This window comes from Podarcis vaucheri (assembly GCF_965113315.1).
Source record: "Podarcis vaucheri genome assembly, chromosome: 12".
NCBI lineage: Eukaryota > Metazoa > Chordata > Lepidosauria > Squamata > Lacertidae > Podarcis > Podarcis vaucheri.
The window spans coordinates 6,291,438-6,317,217 of NC_138750.1; the positions used below are offsets into that span (position 1 = coordinate 6,291,438).

The window sequence follows — 25,780 nt, forward strand, 5'->3', positions numbered from 1 at the left end:
AGGCCTATATGTTTGTGTTTAAGAGGGAGGACAGAAGTAGAGGAGCTAGAAATTATTGTTTTAAGTGGTACTTTGTCGTTTACATTAGCAATCCATTGCAGTTCCCCAAGGTTCAGGATCAATTCAGACTTGCTGGTAAGAAAGTGATTTAAGAGTCAGAATCTAAAGTCTTTTTATGGCAACTGTGATCTGAATATGATCTGAAATGTGTGAAGATGTGAACTTAAATGAGGTCTCTGTTCATGTGGATGGTGTCTGAGAAGCTTACTCATTAGATTTCCAAATATTGGGAACTGCCTTGAGAACTTTTGATGAAGGGCAGTATAGTAGTAGTAGTAGTAGTGGTAGTAGTAGTAATAATAATAATAATAATAACACTTCCATCCATTAGGAATAAATTATTATCTGTTTTGCTTACTATAAACAGCTGTCTTTTGTCAGGCTGCATGTTTTAAATAGTGTACAGACATCAGGGATTTTTCAGCCTTTTTGTATTGTGACCCAAGTTCTGGTTTGCATGTTCTTTGTGGGTTCTTTGCTTCTTACCGCTTCATATGGGAGGCTGGTGGAAGAGCTTCCAAGTGAAACCTCAGTTTCTTCTGCATTCCACTAATGCTGTTGTGAACATGTGAGGGAGAATGGAAAGAGGAGGAGATGTTCCTGGATTTGCATAGGCTCTGTCATTTCACCCAAGACACTACAACAAATTGTGGCCAACGAGACGTTATGAGAGATGATGTGGCTGCAGCTTCTCCATATTTCGCCACACTAATATGTGGTGGAATAAACACAGGACGCAGTGAAGTAAACATTTCCTCTCCCCCCACCCCCAGTTAATTGTCTGCTGTTTGCAGGGGGTGGAGAAACACTAATCCTGATGATGTTCCATCATGCACTTCATTTATGAAACATTACTAGGGAGGTATTGGGGGGGGGGCAGCTCCAGTAGTACTTTCCAGTGGACTTTGCTACACTATATTTTTACAAGTACTTAAAAAAAAGAAAGAAACACATGCTAATAATAATAAATATTGGGGTGTGCTTATGAAAGGCTAGCTGATCTCTTTGATCTGACACTTCACATATGCGCACTGCAATTATTTATTAAAGACTTCTTTATGTAATTTTCCATTAAAGTGATGAAAAGAGAATATTAAAATTAAGACATGAATATTCATGTGTGCCAAGCAAATTGGATGAGCCAAACTCTGTATCTTACACATTTGGCTTGAGCTCATGTAAATGCAAAGGTATATTCAGCGCTGTGCAATATTATTGTTGCTGTGTGCCTCTTCATGCTTTTTGGCAGGTTGGTGTCTTCAGGGGTGCGGAAAATTTCAAAATAATGTGTGATTCTCTGAGAATCTCTGTATTCTTTCTTTTCTTTTTTTAAGCCTTATGGCTGCTTGTGACAGGCCGTAGCTCAGTGATAGAGCTCATGCTTTGCATAGCAGAAGGTCTCTGGTTCAGGACCTCTAGCCAGACAGAAATACGTAGCAAGTGATATGAATGAGCCACTTCGGCCACTGCCAGCCAGTGTGGAATAAATTGGGCTAGATGGACAAATAGTCTGGCTAGCTACAAGGCCTCTTGCTGTGTTCCTAAGCCATGGGTGGTAGTGTATGGGCAGTGCACTTTGAAACCAGAAAAGTCGACAGGATTGCTCAGTGAGGTTTTCGGTGGCCAGAGGTTTGACCCCCAAAGGCTCAGTCATCCATTGCCTCCCGAGACAGATGGGTGCCAACCAAAGGCCAGAGGGCAGAGCTTCCATGCCATGCAGAGATCCTTATCCTTCCCCATGAATAGCAGAATTAGGCAAAATAGTTTAACAGTGCAAAGTAAGAGAAAATATACAAATGTTCATAATTCGTATTATCCGTGTAGATACGACTCATATTTTCTTTTCACAGCGTTTGGGGCTGCCTGGGTGCAGGTTTCTTACATATTTCTTTGGGTTTTTTTGGCAGTGTGTACACACAGACTTGTTTACAGGATCTTTTAAATATTATATACTGCTAAGGGACAATAACAATGAGATTTGGAAACCCATCTTTCTTTTTTCAGATCCGCCTCACCTTTTCCCAGCATTCCACCCTCCTGTTCCAATTGACGCAAGACACCATGAAGGGCGTTACCATTACGAACCGTCTCCCATTCCTCCGCTACATGTGTAAGTATGAACTCTTGCAGCACCTTGCCTTACTAAAGAACAGCTGAAGAAAAACACCATAGGTCACTGCATCTTTTGTGCTGCTTGAGCAACCTATAGCAGCGGGAGACCAACTTCCCTTAGCAGACCCCTTTAAGAGGTTTCCCCATAGTTTAAAAGCAATGCCCTCCTTCTCTAAATGTGGATGGGTTGACTGCAATGAGGACACACTGTGCATGTTTAGAGGTGCTCTTATGCTACCACCTTCTGTGTGTAATGGAAATTGGCTCCAGATGATGCGATAACTTTGTGGTGTTGGTTCAGTGCCTTTCACATGACTGGAAGAATCCACACGAAAGCCAAACAATTTTTCTTATGACATGCCTTTTTTGACTCTGGTTCCTATCTGTATTTCATTTCTACTTCGTTTTGCAAAGTATCCGAGAAATTGGGATTGATAGGAGCAGGGTAGCCAAATTAGTGTCAGACTTGGCTGGACTGAAGCGTGATTACGCGCACACGCACACACACACACACACACACACACACACGTGTATAATTCCCCGCAATGGACTCAAGAGATCATGCCAGCAGGAGGTTTTGGAGTGTCATGGCTTTCCTATCTGTGCTACCAGAAAAACACAGGGAAAGCTGCATGTGTTTTACAGGAGCTGCCTGTCTGATGGGGTGGAGCCAAGGTGGCAGTGAGGTCAAGGTTATACAGACTCACTCATGGAAATGTTGAGTTGGCTCCATCAGTGCATCAGCACCAGGGGTGGCTGTCCTCTTTTGCCACCTGAGACACCCTGTGCCCATCCCCACCAAAACTTTATTTACTGGGGTTGCAATGCAACCGCTTCTGGGTTCCAGCAAGACCTTGAGAGCCCCACAAGATTTCACAGGAACCCATAAGCTATTTATTCTCACTTCTGCAGCAGTGTCCCTTGGATTCCACGGTCCAAGGCAGCTGCCTCAGTCTGTTTCATGGACGGTCCAGCCCTGATCATCACAGCCCTTCCTGATAAACAGCCACAATGCTGCTTCTGGAAGGCTGTTGCTGTGGCTTTGCCTCACTGGGTAAACAGCTCCTGAGTTTTTGAGTTGTGCAGATACAATGCTGGGTCCAATTTTGGCATCATGTTTCCCCTTTCTCATTCCCATGGATTTACCTTACCATGGCTTCTGCACTGATGCTAAATACGACTAATGCTAAATAGGTTCCCTTTTAAACTGGGTTTGCAAATCTATTGGAGCCCCTGGTTAAGAGAGGCCAACCTGATTAAGAGAATCCATCGTCTGCGGTGTTGCATGTTGCAAGAAATACAAAGAAAAGCTAGAGAGGGAATGAGAGAGAAAGTGTGCATCCCTGAAGGTGCTTGCTGATTTGCAAACTGAGGTGCTTAAATGTTCTATTATACCTTTGGAAAGGTTTTGTGGTGCAGCAAAAGGGCAAGATTTACTCTTGGAATGCCTGGGGTTTATCTGTCTGTGGGTTCACTGAAGCAAAACAATCCTACTGCCTTAGCAGTGAAACTTATAATAGGTAGCTACCAACTATTACCTATATATTTTGTTGACATTTATTCTATGAGTTGTCATTCTATAAATACTAAATTAAAAAGTACCAAACACTGTAAAATATCACTATAGAAACTGGGACTGGCGTGTCCCCCTCCTGGAAGATTTTTTCCCCCCTTTTCAGTTTTTCGATTAGGTTGGAATTCTTTCTTGCTAAAAATATCCCATGGTGTCAAAAGCTTTTTACAAGTTACTGCTATGAAAGGGGATGATTTTTTTTTTTGGGGGGGGTAGATTATCATAGTCTACAATTGTTGCATGCATGTACACCCAGTCATTTGATTGATGGATTTGTCATCCAAACAAAATTGCAAGTGTGACAGTTTACACTAAATTAACAAAAAAATACTAGTGAAAGCATGTATTAGGCGCGCGGGGGGGGGGGAGCCTCTATTCAAAATCAAACACTGCTTTATTATGGATGGGAAAGGTATGTCAACATAGAAGGGAAGGGCGGGGGGGGGCGTTTCCAGTGTCTTCTTTTCAACTATAAAATCCAGAAGAACTACTATAATCCATAAAAACCCAAATCCACAAAGCAGTTTCAGTCCTTTGCTAAAAGGCTTGATATATACATTTAATCATCTCTAATAATCTCTCTCACAGTGTGGAAATAAAGGAAGAAAAGCACAAGTAATACTTTGAAGAATAATGCTAGTTGTTTAGATGGCAGATTGCTTCTCCATGGCTATTAGTTACAGCTGTGTAATTACATATATACTGCAGGGAAAAAATGAATTTGTTTTAAAACAAGTCGTCTTCTGTGAGCAGAATTAATTGATATTAACAATCCTAACGATATGCCCAAGAACATACACAATATTTTACCAGCAGTTATTTTGGATCAGTCTCTTATTAGCCAAATTGTAATTTCAGAAGAAATTGGCCTGAAGGCTAGCAATAAATCTGTGTTGCATTCTTCCTTGGGCTTGAAAAGCAGGGGACCCTGTATTTACAGTTGGAGTAGTGGGAGGGGAGAGAAGACTTCCAGGAACTGTGATTTATTTTTCCATTGAGGTTATTTGCATCTGTTATTATTTGGATTGTACTTGGTTGCGCAGTAAAATGCATTTGAATGGTCTGAATTAAACTGGCTCAAAGACTTTTCCTTTTCCTTTTTGAGGACACCCCCGTGCACTCATTGCTGAAAATTCAACACTCCATGAGAATAATAGCATGCAGAACTGGCTTGGAAAGAAGGCCTATGAATTGCTGTGCCTTTTCTTAACCTTACAACACGAGCCTAACTAATCATGTTTACTTCCGAAATAAGTCCTGTTGAGTTCAGTGGGACTTAATCCCTAGTTGAGGGTTGCAGACTCTTCTTAGGTCTGCAGACCAAAGCGAATGTGTAATGTGGCTTTCATGTTACGTTTAGCATTGTCCTCAAGCTTGGGTGTGACTTGTTAGGTTCTATTCATCTCTGAGACATTCAGACATTCAATCTAACAGTAAAGCTTTTGTTGGGATGTACCCTTTCAGAGGGAAGGTGGGAGATAACATTTTTTAATATTTCCCCATTGAAAAAACCCCTTTCTAGAAAGCAAATTAGCATCTCAAGGAGAGGTGTTCAGCCTTTTATCTCACATGCTGTTCTTCTATGTGCAGAGAAGTTTTATTTGGAACAGAGGATGTTCAGATTGCTTTTCCTTACAGTGGTGCATTCCAGGAAAAGCCTTAACATTTTATTCTGCTGAATGTATGCATTGGCCTAAAAGATCTTCTATCTTTGTTTGAAAGTTAATTATTTTCCCTCGTAACAATCACAATAAACACACATCAGAAGTAAAAGGGAAAGGAGGGTTGTGCCCAATTCTCGTTCTAACTCAGAGCAGACCAGTTGGAGTTAATGGGCCTGGCTAACTTAAGAATCAGTAATTTCAGTGGTCTTCTCTGAGTAAGGGTAAAGGTAAAGGACCCCTGGACAGTTAAGTCCAGTCAAAGGCGACTATGGGGTGTGGCGCTCATCTCGCTTCAGGCCGAGGGAGCCGGTGTTTGCCCACAGCTTTCCAGGTCATGTGGCCGGCATGACTAAACTGCTTCTGGCGCAACGGAACACTGTGACAGAAGCCAGAGCACACGGAAACACAATTTACCTTCCTGCTGCGGTGGTACCTTTTTATCTACTTACACTGGCATGCTTTAGAACTGCTAGATTGGCAGGAGTTGGGACAGAGCAACGGGAACACACACCGTCGCAGGGATTCCAACAGCCAGCCTTCTGATCAGCAAGCCCAAGAGGCTCAGTGGTTTTAGACCACAGCACCACCCACATCCCGCTTCTCTGAGCATTGGATATAACCCCAGCAAGACTTTTTGCATCTTCTGTCAAGGTCAAAATACCATTTTCTGTCTACTTACTACTACTTCTGCAGTAAGTAGACAGCCTCTGATTCTGAACTGCCCTCTGTCACAGCCTCTTCCTGCTCACTAAACCCTGTCGTCTCTTCTGCTTCCGACACCTCCTCCCAGTCTGCTCTCTTCACCCTCTGACCACTCGTTGTCATTCCACCCCCCATTCCCTGGCTCTGAGTCTTCTTCCCTTGGGGGTTCCCTAGCTGGTGCCTCTCCCCATTCCTTGACATCCAGCCAGTCCATGACATCAAACCACTCCTGGTTAGCATTAGAAACCCTTCTCTGACTCTTGTGCTGAGAAAGGGGAAAGAAAAGTGGCAGGTGGGAGAAATTCTATGTAGAGAATGGAGCCAGAGTTTTTTGGAGGGAGGACTTGGCATTTTGTCTTGTGTTCAGTGATAGAGCAGGAGGTTAGGCAAACAAGGCTTGATTGGTAGTTGTGCTACGAAATTCTTTGTGTCGGCTACGTACCATTATTTGGTCATTCTCCCAAGTTAATTGTTACTTAGCCAGCTTCTTTCTCTCTTTCTTCTTTGAATGGATAGTAAGCATTATTGTCAGTGAAACCGGGTGAAGAAATAAATAAAGCCTTAGCATTTCTGGGGATTCAGGAGAGGACAAGAGTAAAAGAAAAGAAAAATGGAACAAGGGGTGTCCTTAATAGATGTTCCCATTGAGAAAGATAAATGGTATCTTAGCAAGTTACTTTAATTACTTGAGGACAGAAATTATTTATCCCATTTAACTCTGGAGCAAAATTACATACACAAGAGAGTCAAGAAGCCCTTCAGAATAAAGGTTTAGCTTGGCAATGGAATTGCTGTCAGATGCTGTAGTGTACTTTAGGACAAGCAGCCACTGCTATAATTATGCTATCATATCCTATCATTAAAGATTCCGTTGAAAAAAGGTTTATAAATTACTCCTCTTTCAGATAAACCACCCCATATTAAGGCATCAACGATATGGTGCAGAATTAAATTAGAATCTCATAAAATGAAATATGTTCCGTATTAGCTGTTTGACACTTAATTTGCCTCCAAATGAGTAGAGGAAATCACAAATTAACCTGCCTTTGTTTTTCCAACCATAGCTTATTAGGTGTTAGAACAACTGCAATTACAGCCAGATAATAACCCCCTCCCCAACCTTATGAATATGTACTGAAATGTGTCACTTTGAGTTAATGAAACCTGTTTGTTAGGACTTGTTTAGATTTCTTAGTATTCCTATTGTACATCTTCAATTTACAGCTTAGCATGAATAAACGTAAAACTTAAACTGTTTTTCAGTAGCAGCATTTAAAGAGCATTAGAATTTGTGCGTGTCTTGCCTTCTAAAAACAAGACACATTTCTGTTTTGGGATGAGTACTATTAAAACAGCTTGTTTTATTTAAAACATTTATATCCTGCCTTCCTGTGGGCTCATGGCAATCTGCAATAAGAAATAATTTCACAACATCTGTAGCAGCTCTAAAAACAACAGCTATAAAACAAAATAAATTTAAAGCACAATTATATTAGTAGCACAAATAAACTAACTTACTCTACATCAGTAATATTCACCAGCTGAATATTTGCAGCCCCAACATCCTGCAAAAGAAGTAAGTTTGGAATGATCCAGTTCTACCATGGGTGCAATGCCAATGTATAGAAGTTACTTACAGGACTCAACAGAGAATTGTTAACCACTTCCTTCTGTGCAATGCAGTTCTGTGTTTGCAAACATGCAGAAATCCCACTATGCTTATTGGAGCTTACTCTCAAGTAAGTGAGTGCAGAATTGCAACTTTTGTATGTGTGCAGTACTACACATGCAGGCAGCAAACAGATCGTTTTCGTAGTTATAGTTATGTTTTAATATTTTTTTAATTAAATTTATATTCCACATTTCTTTGATCATGGCAGAAATAATGCAGAAACTATGGGTTAGATTTAATTAGATTAAATGTAACGGGGTGGAAGAAAGCAAAAAGAAGAAAGTGTATTTTTCAATTCTAATTTCATTGGCCTTAACAGTTAACTCCTTCAGCTATTTTATTTCCCAGTTTAGCCCTGTGTAAATTACAGTCTTCTTCTGTTGTTATAAATAACAGCTACTTACCACTGGCTGATTGAATGTACATAAAATATTTGAATGCCTTAAATACAAGTAATGCTCAGAGCTTAATATTTAAAATAGTTTTAGTTGCTTAGAAGTAAATCATGTCCATGTTACAGTTTGCATTTGGCATTAGACAATTTTGATAAAATAGCTTTCAATAAAATGAATACATTTAAAACAAAACACCTGTAGCATCTCCAGGGAATTTCATTTGTTACAACCTTGCTGTCCACAATTAAATGGCTGTATGCAACCTCAAATACATGGCTACCTGTGAGCAGCAGGATTGAATATTGGGTTTCCAATGAATATGTAGACATTCCACGCAGAGGTGTGTAACCATGACAGTCATAAACCAGCAATGTGATTCGCACTATCTTGATCATATAATGCATCTTTAGAATGAACACTGTATTGAGCAGAACATAGAACAATGGGACATGGAGCACAATGGGACATGGAGCACAATGTTAGCAAGCAGTGAATTAGGACTGCTATCCCATCTGTCTAATAAACAAACCCTATTTGTGGGCTGCTTTCAGTTTGTTATTTATAAATATTTGTAATTCCACCATGATTGCCTATTATATACATTTTTGTTTCTTTGGCAAAAGAAATTGGGGCTGTATAATAGGATTCATAGTACACGCAGGTCCTGCTACCCAAATGCTCGTTTATGAAAATTCACTTATCCAAATACAAGGAATTGGTGCCTAAACCTTGCTTATATGCATCACAGATTCAGATATTCAAACAACCAGCACTGTGTGTAGTACAGAAAACATGGTGGGAGGGAAGAGGGGAAGATCCGGCAAATAAAAGAGCATTTTTCCTTCCTTGTTTTTGTGCTCGCTCTGGCAGTCCATATACTAAAATTGGAACGATACAGAGAAGATTAGCATGTCCCCTGCTTCTTTTGCAGGGTTTTGAAGGGTTTCCATCACTTGGGGTGTCAACATTTTGTGCTTGGAAAAACATTAAAACTTTCCCCATAGGAATCAGTGGAAATTGTTGACTCATTAGGCAAATGCTTGTCTAACAAACGATTTCCTGAGAACGCCTTGTGTTCGGAGAGCGAGACCTGCATGTACAGAAACGTTCTTCCACAGTTAAATTCCAGAGGTCTAGGATAGGATCTATGTGCCCTTGGTATACTTTATTAGCATACAGTACAACACACTGTTAAACTATATCCATTACAAGATGTATTTCTACGTACTTAAAATAACGATCACTTTTATTTTGTATAACATTTGCTTCACAGGGCTCTCAGTGCAGTTGTGCTGTTCTGCATTGTCCATGCAGGGATTAACTTAGAAAGTGCGGTATCAAAAAGTGAATGCCTGTGATGGAAAGGCGTCTGCCGGCAGAATGGTGTAAGAGGAAATTCTCAGCAAAGCCCCTCCCCGCAGAGTCCTGCTGTCCCTCCAGAGGGAGCAGATAGTTCATAGGGTCTAAGTGGACTGTAGATTTTGTTTCTAAGATATATTGAGTCAGATTCCGACTAAACAGCAGGAAGAACTTTCTGACAGTAAGAGCTGTTAGGCAGTGGAGTAGACTGCCTTGGGAAGTGATGGATTCTCCTTCCTTGGAGTTTCTAAGCAGAGATTGGATGGCCATCTGTTAGGGATGCTTTCGTTGTGAATCCTCCATTGCAGGGGGTTGGACTAGATGACCCTGGGGGGTCCCTCCCAACTCTACAACTCTATGATTCTGTGAAGGCAAAAGAGGCAAACAGGCCCTTCTTACCTTGGACATTCCATGGCTACATGGGGCCATTGGTGTGATACATGGAATGAAATCCTGTTTCTGATACTGATGCCTCCAGAAGAAGTACAGTAGTACTAAATAGAGAAAAGACTAGCATGGAACCCTCGGCAAGAGAAAGAAAATGGTTCTTATAAAGTGCTAGGCATTATGTGTTGAGTGTAGCTTAGAAGATGTTTTTCCTGGATCAGATGTACATCACTATGCATCTTACTCTAGGACTGGAAAGTCAGCTGGAAAGTTTTCCCCCAGTAACTGGCCTCTTGCAAGCCAGGAAAGAGGAAGCCTGGAGTCTAGACCAGAGCTGTGGTCTCCTGCTTTAGGTATGGAGTGATATTGCATCATTTATAAAACTCAATGGGAGTTTTGTATAGATTTTGTGACCTTTTTGGCACTGCATGTGGCTCCTTCTATCTGGAATTCATCAATCTTCATTTGGAAATATATCTGCAAAACTGGTCAAAAATTAGTTTGTGCTCCTGAGACTCAATGAGGGGGTTTGTGAAAAACTTGCAAGTAACCCAGTATAGCATGGTGAGTGCTTCCCCTTAAGGTGGGATTTCAGCTTCCTTGGATAGAGCAAATAGGGGCAGCCTGATACGAAAGGACCCATGTAAAGCAAGGGATATCCTTGAGGGCAGAATATGTTGGACCTGAGGCCAGTATTTGCATGGCTACTTACAAATCAGCCTTCCTTCAAGCTGGTCAGGCCAGCAGATACAAGACTGTTTCATTTTGTAGAGAAGGCAGTGACTCGCCTGAGGCCACCCTGTGAGTTCCATGCCTTAGTGGGGCTTTCAAGACAGCACTTCCCACTGCAAGTTCTCCGCTGTTTGCCTGCCTGAGTTGTCTGCATCAACTCTCTGAGATACATCTGACTTCAGCTGCACAGCATGCCAGGCACAGGCTTAGAGAAAAAAGGTCTGTGTGGGTGGAGCGTTAGACCCCTTTTAGAATTTGAAATTTGCAGCTGAACTACTTCTTCATCCCCCCCCCCGAGAAATGTAGCTTAATTTTTATAGAGCGCTTAATTTGGAAAAGCCCAGAGCAGTTCACAAACCAAAATGTCAAAGACGTAACAAATCAAAATAAAGCCATAAAGTCCTCTTCAACCTTAAATAGCCCATTGACTTTCACAGTTACACAAAAAATCCTAAATATAATATAATAGGCAGCTGTTAATACCCCTCCCCAAAAATGAAATGCATAAATACTGAAGTATCTTCTTTAAAATATTTCTTAACCGCCCTTCTTCAAAAGATTTGAGGGCCATGTGGAAAGTACTGAAGAATGTATATCAAATTGTTCTCAGGGCAGAGAACAATACCACCAATAAAACAGAGCAGATAAAGCAATGATTACCATAATCTTAAAAAACAAAATGGTGGACTGTGCTGATAAACTACAAAAATAACAATTCTTAAATCTCCGAGAAACAACCAGGTCTTAAACTGGCACTAAAGAGAAACCACCGTTGGCGCCAGGCAGACATCAAAGGGAGTTAAACAATTGGTGCTACCACAGAGATGACCCCCATAATGTATAGCTCCCATAGGTGGGTTGTGGAGCATAATTGCCCTTTCATTGTATTCCTCGTGATTATATAAAGTTTGAAATGTGGAGGGATGATTAAAACACTTGTTGGATAAAGTACCGTAATGTTGAACTGAGTGTGCTTCAATATTTATGTTGTGTATAAAATTCAGGACATCCTTGACCTATCTGTTGCAAAGAATGAACAAGTGGGATATTTTTTGCTTCTGGAGTTTCTTGAACAAAGTTCCTGTGCTTTCCTTTGTGCTGCAGTCAGCATTATTAGGCAGTGAGCAGATATTGACTGAGGTATTCAAATTCAGTGAACTGGAAGGAAGGCAGCTCTATAGAGGCTTCTGTCAAACCTGTTGCACTGGCCTGGGAGGCAGTGGAAGTGTGACAGACTTTTTTTTTAAAAAAGTGTAATACTGTACTTCCATTCTTGTTAAGTCTTGCTTCAAAGATGACTAAAATTTACAGTCTTGGCTTTTATTGTTTTTAAAGAAAACTAAAATTTACAAACTTAAGGTTGTTGTTTTTTAATTGTTCAAGACTAATATCAAAATGTCCATGTTGCACAGCAATGGTCTGTGTGAGGATAAAGATAAATCATACCTTTGTGAAAGTGACACTAATGTACATATATTGTCTGTGAAACGAAAGTAATGTCTTCCTCAACCATCCTTCAACACAATGCTCATCCATTTTGATTAGTGCACATCACCCTCTCACTAAGAAAAGACAAAACTCTCCTAAATTCAAACTAGAGGCGCCAGGAAACTTCACTGGATTCAGGTACGGAATTGAGCATCAGGAACTTGGTAATGCTCACTTCAGAGGAGAGGCTAGCATTGAAAATCCACAAATTCTTCCCCCACTAGATTAATTGGAGCTGGAGAAGACCTCCCTGCTGGGGAAACTGGAGCTGGAGGCCAAACCCCACCTTACTAGCCCAGTGGCATGGTCTCTCCCCACCACTGTCTGAGCTTTGGTAGGGGTCTCTCTTCACATCAGCCCTCCAGCAAACCATGGCTCTGGGGGAACTGGGAGGAGAGGCAAACATTGCTTCTCATGGGGCTCCCTGTGTGCCATTGGCCTTGGCTTTCTCCCCAATTGTTTCAGGGGCAGCTCCTCACAGGCGCCTCCTAGCGAAGCTGGTGATGCTTTGAAGCTGCTCCTTACTGGTCACCCTCTTGCCTTAGAGCTGGATTTTAGCCCCCACACCCATTTCTCTAGAGTCAGTTGGCCTTAGCACAGGCTGGTCAAATGAGGAGTCTCCTGACACTAATGTGGACTGACGGTATGATGCATAGCAGGGGATCCTGATCAGGGCTGGATTTGGATGAAGAGCGGCCCCAGACTGCTCCACTTGCGAGGCCCCTCCCAACCCCCCACCCTCACGACTAGAAGAAAATGGAAGAGTGTTATAAACAAAACTGAGTGACGCCAAGGATGGTGACGGGTATTAAATTTTTTTGCAATTCACTATTTTCTCCTCTAAAGGACATAAGATGTTATTGTTAAATACCATGGTGATTTTAAAAAATGCATGAATGTTAAAATTAACACTGAATTTTTTTTGCAATAACTGAACTTTGTAAACCTTTTGTGGAATAAGCATTACTTTTTAGGAAAATGAAATTGTAATGTACTTTTTAAAAAACCTTGAGTTTACAAATTATATTGCCTGGGAGGTGTAAACAATATGATCATGATTAGTGACAGTGTGGCACTTTTAGAATCTACTTTATATTCTCATTAAACAGTCAGATTTAAAATACATATTAAGAAGTAAACTACAACCATCAAATAAAGCAAGACTACAAATGTTTTTTTTCTAGCCTTCCTCATAGCAAAAATCATCCAAAACTTCGTCAAAATTTGTCTACGTTTGTCACTTTCAAAAGGAGCAATTGGGCCAAATTGGACCCTGTGGGCCGCTCCTAAGGGGCCCCCACACCAAGGCAATCTAGATGGGTTTTATTCATAGCTCTTAAGATTTTGCAGAATTTGGCTGTGAACTAGGGCCCCACAAAAAAAGTTCAAGTTGGGCCCCAGAGTTTCAAATTGGGCCCCACTGGCTGGCCCCAAGTCTCATAGTTGCTGGGCCAGAGTTGCCCTGCCCTTGCACGTTTGGGTTTGCAATTTGGGGAGAGGGGAGACTGCCCTCTGGGGGTGGGTGGGCTGGGGAGGCCCCCTAGATTTAGAGGCCCTAGGCTGCAGCCTACTTAGCCTATACATAAGCCCGGCCCTGATCCTAATGCTTAAATAGTGACCTTAAAACACATTTTACATACATTTTGTGTCTGCATAACAACGTTTAATAGGGATCCTGCTGATAATCAACACAGTTGCTAATCTGTAGCATGGTATAGTGCATGTTAGTTTTGAATTTCCAGGGCAGAAATGAAAAGCATGCAGGATAATTAACATTACCAGCCATTATTAAGGACAATTACGAACCTGTAAATGATATTTTTAAACCACAGCATTATTCACACTTTCAGAATCTTAGCAGCAAACATACGGTCAGTGATACATTTACTGTTTTGAGAAGTGAATTTGCCTTAAAAATTTACAGTCACCCTCTCTCATTTATTTTCCTTTAATTCACAAGCTCACGTTACAGCATGTAAAATCGTAATTAAAACAGAAGTCCCAGAGGGTTGTTGCTTAATATTGCGAACATGACTTATTTTAGGTGTTTGAAATGGAATGGATTCCCCCCCCCCCTTTTAATGATTGAAAATATGTTAGAATCACAAAGCAGACATTGAGAACATGGAGGGTAATCTGAGAGCCTTTGTAGGCAGCTAGCCAGGAGAAAGAAGTCCTTCATTGCTGCCAAGAGTACATAGGGCAAGGCAGAGAGGTTGAAACCTGTTGAAATAATAACCACTCTGGCATTTTCAAAGGATAGCTACTGCTGCTTCTTAATTATCAATGATACAGAGGGAGGAGAGGATTTAGTAGTGCACTTAAGAGGGCAATGCAGTGGAGATAATATCCAAATCTTTTAAAGGAACACAAAATACAAATGGATCAAAGCAGATCTACTTGTTGGGGAGCTGATATACCGCTGTTTGTGGGCTGACGCCAAAATTCTTTGCTTTGACAATTGTTGGTTAACATTTCCTGCCCGTCAAAAGTATCACCTGAGGAACTGTTATTAAGCTGGCTTCAGTGTTTTATTATTTTCTTATAGCTCAGTCTGTCCATACCGTCTTATGTAAACAACACCAATAGGGGCAAAATCTGAAATTAAGTGTCATCAGAATTTTGCCTGAGAGAATTAGGATTGGGTCTAAAGTTTGTATAGCACATGTATGCATACACTTTTTTGCCTTTGTGATACGTAGTCAGGACCAGCTAGATCCTTCACTCGTCTGCTGGTGTCATTTTTACATGATTTATGAAGGACAGAAAAAAGAAAAACCATAAGTAATTATCAAGTCTTGACTTCAGCTTGCTTATAGTATAACAATGGCTCACTGTTGGGTTATCTGTGCTCCATCTGGCTCTTGTGCACCCAAACACACACACACACACACACACACACACGCTTTAAACAAAAATACCTTGAGGAATTTTTGTGGCTCTTTTTTGACCTAGGACATCATTTAGCTGGTGTCTTTGCTCACAGAGAGGTTTGCGTTTGATGGGGGTTTTGTCATAGGCACCCTCTGAAGTTTCAGTGTACTCAAGCACTGGAAAAGCCCTTATTGCAGAGGCTTTGTTTTCTTTGTTGGACTGTTTATTTTGTTTTCTTCCCACGCGGTTCCCTAGCCTCACTCTGGCAACTGCTTTTCCGCATGAATTGCATTCCTCGGGGGCCGCGAGTCTCCTAATTCTTCCAGTCGATTTGGTTGCTGCCCGCATGATTATGCCTCCACTCCAGCTCTCTATTGGTCTGTGCCAAGGAAGCAAACGGCTTGTTAAGTGTCTTACACATGAAGACCTAAGTACATTTTTAAACCTCATTAGTGCACAGGGCTCTGCTTTGCTCCATTTTAATAGCATGTGAATTTCTTGAACCACCATTTGCTTTAGGAATGGGTTGTAGACTGATTTTACTTATTTCCCTCCAACCTAGAGAGACTTTAGATCAGTTAACTTAAGACAGGGTCTCTGCAAACCCATGATTGTAAAAGGATTCACCAGGCTAGTAGCTCCGCGATCTCTTACGCTCCCCCCCCCGTCCAGCCCCCACCATCTCTTACGTCCCCCCAGCCCCTTGAAAGCAGCAGTTACAGGGGAAGGCTACTCCATATTTCTGCCTCCTCCAGGAGCAAAGTGCCACGACGCCGTTCATCAGCAAGAATGCGTTCTGCATAGATGTGGATTGAGATAAATTAATGTTAGGAAGAATTGCAATGATAACATTGAGAAAGTTCATTGAAGTTAAAGAAAAGGGAGTGAATAGCAACTTCACCCATTTACATGGTGCATTTAAGGACACGACTGAAATGGATGTTAAATTTGCTTTCTGAAACAGTGACCTTTATCTGAGGGTCACAGAGCAGTTTAGTCCCACCCTTTCAGAACTCCATCATTGACTTCATTTTTGGACATTCTAGAATGAGAAATCTTGTGTATTGGCTTTTATACTTCTAGAAGATTCACAACATCATAATTAAACAGGTTTGAATTTCTGGGTCACCTGGGCAATTAGGTGTGAGGGTGCATGGACACAGTGAAGCAAAGTTGACATAATGTGAATATTGTTGTAAATATATTTTAGACATGGAGATAAATAGATGAAAAAGGCTTCTGTAGCAGTTCATTTAAACTGAAGTCCCCTGATTGTTGATTCCTAGAATAAAGTAATTGAGAGGACTGTGCTTTGCATCTTAACATTCTGATATAATGTCATGGGTGCATTTGTTCGTTTTTTGGGGGGGAGTTAGGAGCACCAAACATGGTGGAAGTGAAACCTGATGACAACTCACATATAAGGTCATAGACAATTTAAATGGAGAACATTGGGGAAAATTGGAAAGCTTTGAATAACTCTTGTTCAGCCTTGGATATAAACTGCTTAGAATCCACCTTGGCATTAAGCGATATAGAATAGAAGAGAATAGAAGCAAATAGATTTGCAAACTGATGCGCCATTTTGCCAGTTAGAATGAAAAATTTGCATTTGGGATGCTACAGTTATTCAGGTCTCTGTCATACTTCTTAGAAAGAGGTGTTTTCTTTTGATCATGAGCATGAAGCACAATTAAGTCAGTTGCAGATAACAATAACACACACACGATGCTTAGATGAGCCCATTGAAAAAAGAAAAAAATTGTATGTCTGCGGATTAGTACCCCAGACACCGGCAGGTGGGGAAGCGGGATATATTCACCAGAAAGAACAAGCGTGCAGATTCCCTAAGCAAACAAGGGGGAGAAGAGGAAGTAGTTTCATGCCACTTGCAAGGGTGTATTTGTGCAGAGGCAGAGCACAGCCACTCTTGAGGGTGAGACTTTATGATTAATGGTGTTTATTCTTGACAGAAGCCTCCTTTATTTATCTCCAATACAGTTTAGTGATTTTATCAGTCACCTGAATGAAAAATATTCAGTCATACCAATATTGCAGTGTAAATTGAGTAGAGTCACTTTTTATTATATCTTTCAGCCTTATCATCTGCACAGTAATTTTCTAGCAAGGGGTTTTGATATAGAAAGGCAGGATTTAGCTGTAGTTGACAGAAAGCCTCTTCAATTTCCCCTAAAAGTTCAGGCTGCTCTTAGAAATGTATGTATTAAAAAAAAAAGCCTCAACTCTTATCCAAGCAATTTCAGGATTTGAAAGAATAAAGAAGATAAAATGCAGAGACCTGGATATGAGAAATGCTGTTAATTTGGAAGCTTCTAATAGTTGTGAAGTCAACAGTGAAAGGTTCTTTAGCATTTAAATATGTGGCTGTGTGTGTGTGTGTGTGTGTGTGTGTGTTTGCATGGCTACATAGTTCTGCTTTCTTCTAATCAATCAGCATCCAGGCAGACCCTATCGTTTATCCAGGGTGTGATTTCAGAGCAGAGGACTCTAATGACCACATGCAGCTCATCAGTTGCTCAGATAGCGGCCAGGGCGTCTTCCAAAACTGGTTGGGGTGGAATTTTTTTCTTTCTCTCAGTGCATCAATGAAACAGGAGGGCATCTTAAACAAATGCCTATTACGTTAGCTTAGTTAGGAGCATTAAGTGAGAGAAGGTTAGAGACATTTCTTTGACCCTCCCTTTTTGGGGGTGGTGGGGTGGTGTTATATGGATATCTGCACACTAATGTAGTCTTGACAGGCTGCTTAAATCCAGCAAGAGGTGTCAGCAGGAGAAAACAACGAACACACATATTTCAGAAAAACGCATTGCACATATGCTCTAATTTCAACATATATTCTGTCATATAAGGTGCCGTTCTTGAGCTGGTTAACAAAGAAGCTTTTCAACCCTGATATTGTTGTGATTGAGTCATGGTGAATTGGATAAATAATGTAAAGTTTAGCCCACTGGAGGGGGCAAGTGTGAATTATGTCAGTTCTTTTGAGCTCACTGCAGAAGACATTTGAGCCTTTGACACCATATAATTTGCAGCTGAGTTATTGGAAAGAATTAATAGATACGAATTACTCAGAATCATTTACATATGTGTGCATTTACATATATCATCTCCTATCCAGACATCATATAGCGTTAGGCCTATTAAGTTTCAGTATCAGTAATGTGTCCTATGCCTTCACATCGTAGGTTGGAAATCAAAAGAGGTATAAAGTGTGAGAGTAATGGGGGGGGGAGGAGGTTTGATCATTCATATAAAGACTTTTATCTTGAATTGATTCGCCAAAAATTCAGTATTTTCAAGTCACACTGATTTTATTACAAGAGTTGAGTCAGGGCAATTCATATGTTTGTGTTTTGGTTGGATGATGCCCCTCTCATAGTTGCTGCTTATGCTGCCTTACAGTTTGGCTTCTTTAACCCTTTTGCCAGGACATCATAAACTGCTAGAATTACATCTGCTTCACACATACCTCTTCTGGTGTGATTGGCCCATTTCAGTGGCTGCTCCTATACAAATCTATCCAAAGAGTTTTTCAGTATAATTCTTCCTAGTTGCTGTTTACATAATGCTCAGGTGACAGCTGGCCCCTTAAGAAGTTGAAATACTATGCCAAGAAGGAGGTGTCATGGAAGCAGAGAAGAATAGACATTTGATTGGCTGGATGATGAGTGGTGGGATGCACCTGCTGGGAAACCCCCAGGGGAAACCCCAGAGGGCTCAGAGCCTGGGGATCGGTGGTGGGACACCAAGGAGAGATCAGGGGGAGAAGGGAGGGGAGGAGTTGTTGAATGCTGAAGGGGCAACAGGATTTAGTGAACAGGGAGAGCCTGTGACAGGGAGCAGTTCCGACTCGGAGGCTGAAGCAGAAGAGGATGGGCAAGAGACTGCAGAAGGACACAGAGAGCCTGCTTGTCTCCAAGGACACTCAGAGTGATGTGTAGAGCAGAATAGAGATTAGAGATGCCCAGGGCAGTTTGAGACTGCTTGGGAAACATCGGGCAGAGGAGGAGCCTTTGAGGGGGTTGAAGGGGAATAAGACTTACTTGTATGCCATTTCTTTGAATAAAGAGTTACCGTATTTTTCTGTGTATACGACTAGGTTTTCCCCCCTAAAAAATAATGTCAAAAAATTAGGGGCATCTTATACATGAATACATCTTCCCCAATTTTCTTAAATCAGAATCCCCCAAAATAGGGGGCGTCTTATACATGGGGGCGTCATATAGATGGAAAAATAGCGTAACTTCTCTGACAGACTGCTCCTTGCTTGCTGACTGGCATCTGACTGGCAAGGAGAGAAACAGGGTGCTGAAATCTGTTGTGAGAAAGTGAAACACGCGCCCAGCCAATTTTCTTTTTGGAAGCTCTTTGGCCAAAGAGACTGACATATCAGTCACTTTTTACGTGGCATCAGGAACGCACAAGGTTCTGGATGTTGGTTCTCCATACACACTTAACATTGCATGAGGGCATGAGAGGAGCGATGCTTGCCAACATTCCTCCTCACGATTCCAGACCCCCTGCATTCCACACATTATGGGAAAGGGTCGTGTGAGGGGGTACTTCAGAAATTGGAAGTTTTTTTGTTTTTGTTTGTTACTATGTTATGTCTTGTTGTGTCTTTATATTGTAAATTGCCCTGTGATCCTCAGATGAAGGGCGGTATAGATTGTTTGTTTGTTTGTTTGTTTGTTTAACTAACAAATTCAAGGTGCAGGTTATAATTGCTATTACCGTATTTACCCGAGTCTAATGCGCCATTGAATCTAATGCACACCTAAATTTTCAGAACCCTGAAACCAAAAAAAGTGTTTGCTGGCGAATGTCAATGTGCCATCAAATCTAATGCACACCTTAATTTTTGTGACGTAATTTGGCCAAAAATGTTGAGCATTAGATTCAAGTAAAATACGGTAATTTTTCTTAACCTTTTTGTTTCAACCTTTTAGTTTATAACCTTTACATTTCACAAACATAACGTTGAGTCTGGTGCTTTCTGCTCTAAAGAAAGCAAGACCATATGTCAATGGGTCATACAAATTTCCTGCCTGATCATTTTAGCAAGTTTACAAAAGCTGCTCTGTCCAGCTGCCTGGAGGAAAGTCTAACTCACTATAGATGACCAGGTGAATGACTCTACCAGGTTGGGTTATGAACTAATGGATTTTATTTTTGCCTCGTCTAGCTACTATACCTTCAGATAGAACTCGTTGGTTTTTTTACTTTGGTACAAACCTACTTTTGTGGAAGCTGTAAAAATGAATATAATGCTTTTTTCCGAACAGGAGTTGAAGAAAACTCATCCTTAATGCAGTCAGCTTGCTTGTTGAGTGGTGAGAAACCCACTTTGGGACTCTTCAGTTTCTTTTCAAACTTGTACTTATTTTCTTTTCCTTAGAAATAATACTTAAAGTCAGCAACATCAAAAGAACTTGCTGCCCTTGGTGGTTCTCTTGGCTGCTGCCTGTGACTCTACTGTGTCTGTCCTAAATTAATTGGGGGAAACTGAGCCAAAAACCGTTTAGCTGAGGTCAGCCAGTTGGGGTGCTGCACATTCGTGACAAGCTTAATGACAAGCCTTTGCCAAAGAGCAGGCAAGTTGGCTGAGACAGGCAGCCTAACAAAATGGCTTCTCCGTACAGCTTTCCATTTGCTGGCATCCCAGAGTATCCCGTCACTGAAGCATCATGTCAAGGGCCATCGCCAGGCAGGTGGTTTCCTTCTCGAAATCTTCCTCATTATGTTTGGGTAGCACCTGGGTTTAGGGCTTCTTTCTTGCTTTCTCACAGTTCCATGTTTGCTGTTAAAAATGTCCCATTCCACCTGGCAATCATTGTGTGGTTAATTAAGTTACTGGATTGTCAGTCTGGCTCCACAATGGTTTGCTTTGCCCTGTTGAAGGAAAACAAACATATGGCGCATCTTTGATCTATTGTCGGCTGGTTGGGAAATTGCCCAATCAAAAAAGCATCCTCAAAAGCTGTCTTGTAATAGTTAGCAAACTCAGGATCAGCTGGATATAATTTGTTCCTAATTGAAGTGGGACAGTTGCAATAAGGATGGGCTAGCAAGCCAAGGAAAGAGGTAATAATTGTATTACTGTCATAATAATTTAAACAGTTTTTGCTCTGCCCTTCGACGGAAAAGCGGATTATATTCCATCAATAAAAACAAAATGTTCCAATCAACAGACTTAAAATATTCAGTTATTTTAAGTTATTTTATGCAACACAAAGGAAAAAAGAATTAGAAGGGAAGAAAAAAAGGAGTTTCGGCCGCCATTTCTTAAAGTTGCATAGTATTTCTTCTAATGACCAGCTGGAGTGAATTCAGTTCTGAGAGAGGAGATGCCAAATGGAGCCGATCTCTCCACTGATCTGATTGAATTATTGTGCTCCCCTTCTCTCCCTCTGCTGCATCCTGATGGAATGCCTCCTCTTAGGTGGCATTTGATGGAATGGAGATGGCTGCCATCTTTTCCCTTGCAATACAGTCCTGTTCCATTCTTGCCCTGATGAGCAAGTGTTATGTGGCTGCCCAGTGCACATATCTGCCAGGGACTTCAGGGCTCAGACCAGGAAGCTAAAGGTTGGCACCTAGCCTAGTGAGCACCTAACCCACAGACTGCGTGCCTCAGAGTCCTTTTGAGCCACAAAAAGAAAAGGAGTTGTGCAACACTGCTATGATTGGTATGGGCCCCCTTGGAGGAAGGCTGAGAAACTCGCCCACTCCCCCTGCTGAAGAAGGCACCCGCCCCCGGCATGAGCAGCAGAAACCTGAGTGTGCAAGCATAACTCTACCACTCCTTCCTTCCCTCCCCAGCTTTTTTATTTTTATTTTAAGTAAGCCCTGACATGGGGTAAAGGAGGCACCTCCTCTGGCTAGCAGGCAGCGGTGGCAGCCTGAGCAGAGGTGAATGGTACTCCATTCCGGAATGTTCCACTAGAAAAGAAGCACAGGGTGGGGTGGGGGAGAGACTCCACCCAAAGGCTCTACATCAGGCACCCCCATACTCGGCCCTCCAGCTGTTTTGGGACTACAACTCCCATCATCCCTAGCCAACAGGACCAGTGGTCAGGGATGATGGGAATTGTAGTCCCAAAACAGCTGGAGGGCTGAGTTTGGGGATACCTGCTCTACATGTTGGGACTGGTAGCTCAGAAGGGTCAAGGTAAAGGAAGCTCTGCTCCCTCAGGGTGGCATTTCTCTTCTGCAGGCTACACTTCTAGTGAATACTTTAATTTTGTTTTTCTCTATGAGTTAAACATATGTAAACTGCATTAATATGCAGAATAATCAAATCTGTGACCTGTAATTACTGAGGTGATCCTGCCCTGACCGCAACAGCCACCATTAATGTTGCTGTCTCTAATACGCTGGTAGAGCGTCTGGGTTGCATGCAAGAGGGTGGCGGTTCAGTCCTCAGCGCCTCCTGGAAGAACTGGAAGGGACTTTTGTTTGAAACCCAGAGAGCTGCTGTCAGTCAGTGTATACAGCGCTGCGTTAGATGGATCAATGATCTGTTTCCGTACCAGCTAGCTTCTTATGTTCCTGTTGGATGCGACTGGGCATAAGTGTTGGTGTACAGTGGTACCTCAGTTTACGAACTTAAATCCGTTCCGGAAGTCCGTTCTTAAACCAAAGCCGTTCTTAAACGGAGGCACGCTTTCCCTAATGTGGCCTCCCACCGCTGGTGCCCTTCCACCGTTCAGCTTCCATTTGTAGACTGAGGTAAAGTTCGCTAACTGGAACACTACTTCCGGTTTTGCAGAATTCGTATACCGAATAGTTCGTAAACAGGGCTGTTCTTAAACCAAGGTACCTCTGCATTTGTAACAGTCATTAATCATACAGACTACATAATATACTTGTCATATTTCTTGCAGGATGCATGATATTTGAGGTTGTAGGGTGCAGGGTGACAAACAGCTTTTTCATTTAAAAGTGTTGGTGACACACTTGCTAGCACTTTCAAAGGAGAAGGAAAAACATGTTTCCTACAGCTTTTCTATCTGTGCAATGGGAAATATGCCTTGAGTCAACCAGTTGAACTTGGGTCCCATAGACAATCTTCGGGACAAATTAGTCACAACCCAACTCAGGTCCCATTGATTTCAACCAGCTTAGTCTGGATTCAACATGGTGTGTGTTGATATTCGTTGTGGATAACAGTTAACTTTAAGTGAGGGTATGCTATATATATTTTAAAAAAAATCACACCAAACATACTGTATATTTTGTTCTCTTTCTGTTCTAGGCCTTCTGCTCTATCCGGTAGCCCAACATATTCAGAATTGCCGTTCATCCGAATATCCCCCCACAGGAACCCTGCTTCAGCATCAGAATCTCCCTTTAGCCCCCCTCATCCCTACATTAACCCTTACATGGACTATATCCGATCACTGCACAGCAGCCCTTCTCTGTCTATGATCTCAGCGGCTCGGGGCCTCAGCCCCACAGATGGTGAGTTTCAGACCGGCTTCCTGTTTGCTCTCATTTTGGCAGCAGTTACATTAATCTTGTCAAAGGATCTCTTCAGCTCCTTCCAATCAGCTGCAGCAGGTTTGTCAAACATTTATTATGTCATAAATGTTTCAATACTTCCATCAGCCTATAGCTGGTCATTTGTACATTTCATTGAAACATCAACTAAAGGTACCATCTTGTTTGAAATTTTAAATATGGAAATATATTTATTGCTTCTAACTCCTGCCGCCATGGACTGCCTTTCTTCTTGCTTACACCAGTGTAAAATAGGCAAAATAGCAATACAATGCGTTGGAATCAGTTTGTGGCATTTAGCCATAGTCTCCTCCCAGAACTTCTTAAAAGGAGACAAACGTTTTCTCTTCATTCCATGGGATTGTGATTGTTTGTATTAAATTTAATTTGGAAAAAAATGTAATTCTTGCCAAATTTTTGGTAGGCAAAACATTATGAAGACAGATCTCCTTGAATTCAGAGTTATAAACCAAGAGTTTCTTTATGTTTAAAAGCATAAATTATCTTAATCCATCTAAAGTTAGTCATTGCTAGTTTCCATTGAAACCAGTGGAACAAGTTAGTTGTAACTAGTTTTCCCCATTGCTTTTAGTTGAACCGTCTTAAAATTAAGCCAGCTTTAAACTAGAGAGGGGCCATGTTATCAGCATCGTTTTATTTATCTGAATCAATTAGCCTTGCTTTCAAGGTTTGGATTTTATAATTATGAGTTGTATTTTCGCCCAACCCATGCTTAGATAAGAATACAGAAATCCAGCCTTGAGAATGGTTTCACATCTATGCAGATTGATGGGGAAAGCAACACAAGTGAATGCAAGAAAGATTTTTTTTGCAAACCTGTTTTGCAAATTTCACATGTTCTAAAATATGTGTTCTTCATCAGGGGCAGCTACGAAAATTACACAAATGTAACAAAACTCCAGAAACATTTAATAATTTCATATAAAAAGTATATGCATCTGCTGCTCCCCAGCTGGTTTCCCCTTTTTGTCTCCTGCTGTGTGGTGCAACCCTCCTTCCAGTTGCAGGTCCATATATATTGTCATGGACTGGTTAGACACAAGGAATGGTGGGAGGAACCAGCTGGGGAATCACCAAGCGAAGAAGGCTCAAAGCCTGGGCAATAGTGGTGGGACAACGATGAGTGGTCAGAGGGAGAAGGCAGGGAAGTGGAGGTGTCAGAAGCTGGAGGGCTAACAGGGCTCAGTGAGTTGGGAGAGTCTGTGGCAGAGAGAAGTTCAGAATCAGAGGCAGAAGCTGAAGCAGACAAATAGGAGGGGGGAGGTCAAGCGGCAGATATGAGTCAGGCTAGCAAAGAGTCACGGGTGCCCCCCCCCACCGTTGCTACGACAAGCTCCTCTCCCTGCCCTGACTTCCAGAAGAGGTATGAAACAGGAGGAGCAAAGACAGTCTGCATGCAGGCAGCGTCTCCAATTGCTTGCAAGAAATCCTGAAGAGGAGGAGACCTAGACTGCTTTTAGTCACAGCAACGGATTTCATAGTGTAGGACCTACAGGGCATGAGCAACTGTGCTCATTAGGCCCAAAACTCAGCCAAGGCTGTAAAGATGGTGTTTCTCTAATAAAAAGTTAACTCCAACTTTCAACTGTGGGATTTACAGACCAGCTTGCTCTGTGACATATATGCAGGCTGTGTGCTAGCATGTTCAGAAAGGGCCACCTTGGGTAGTTCATGATTTGGCCACGTCCTGAGCCATTCACAAGACCAAGAAATCTAGAATAAACATTCTTGACTGACTGAAAAAGTTTACTCATGAGGAAAATGGGAAATTCATGATTGTGTGAACCTACCCAAAGTTAATATTATAAAATAATGCTAACGTAGGAACATCTAAAATTCCTATGGAGAGAAAAGAAAACCAAGGTAGGTATTTCATCTGAGTAACGGGGGGGGGGGGATATGTATGCTGGGCTCTGTTAACTGTACAGTAATAATACTGTAATTTGAGTATTTAAAATGGTAATTGCTGCTAAATTGAGCTATAATGGGTCAAATTAGCTAGCTAGTGTGTATGGAAGACAATTAGAATACTATTTTAATTAAGGGAAAAGTGCTTCCCACCACATATGAAAATGGCAGATTTACAAAACCGACAGTCTGCCTTTAGCTGAATTTGAAAAATGAGCTGTTCTCGCTGCCCAAATGGATAATACCGTAACTAATTAATCCTCACATATAAGAACATATACCTTTACAGATAATCCATTACTTATGG

At 41.6% G+C, this 25,780-nt stretch overlaps 1 protein-coding gene and 1 long non-coding RNA gene across 6 annotated transcripts in view; one reads left to right on the forward strand and one right to left on the reverse strand.

The window, feature by feature from the left end:
* GLI3 (GLI family zinc finger 3) overlaps positions 1–25,780 on the forward strand; it is a 235,289-nt gene that overhangs the window by 134,723 nt on the left and 74,786 nt on the right. For all 5 annotated transcript variants that reach the window (XM_082192711.1, XM_082192714.1, XM_082192712.1 and 2 more), the window contains 2 exons: positions 2,065–2,170; positions 23,300–23,505. In XM_082192711.1, coding sequence (XP_082048837.1) covers positions 2,065–2,170; positions 23,300–23,505 — 312 coding nt within the window. The remainder of the gene's footprint in view (positions 1–2,064; positions 2,171–23,299; positions 23,506–25,780) is intronic.
* LOC309515269 lies at positions 20,187–23,547 on the reverse strand. Its single transcript, XR_014212381.1, has 2 exons — positions 23,427–23,547; positions 20,187–20,934 (listed from the first exon to the last, which is right to left on the reverse strand). It is a non-coding gene; the product is annotated as an uncharacterized lncRNA (long non-coding RNA).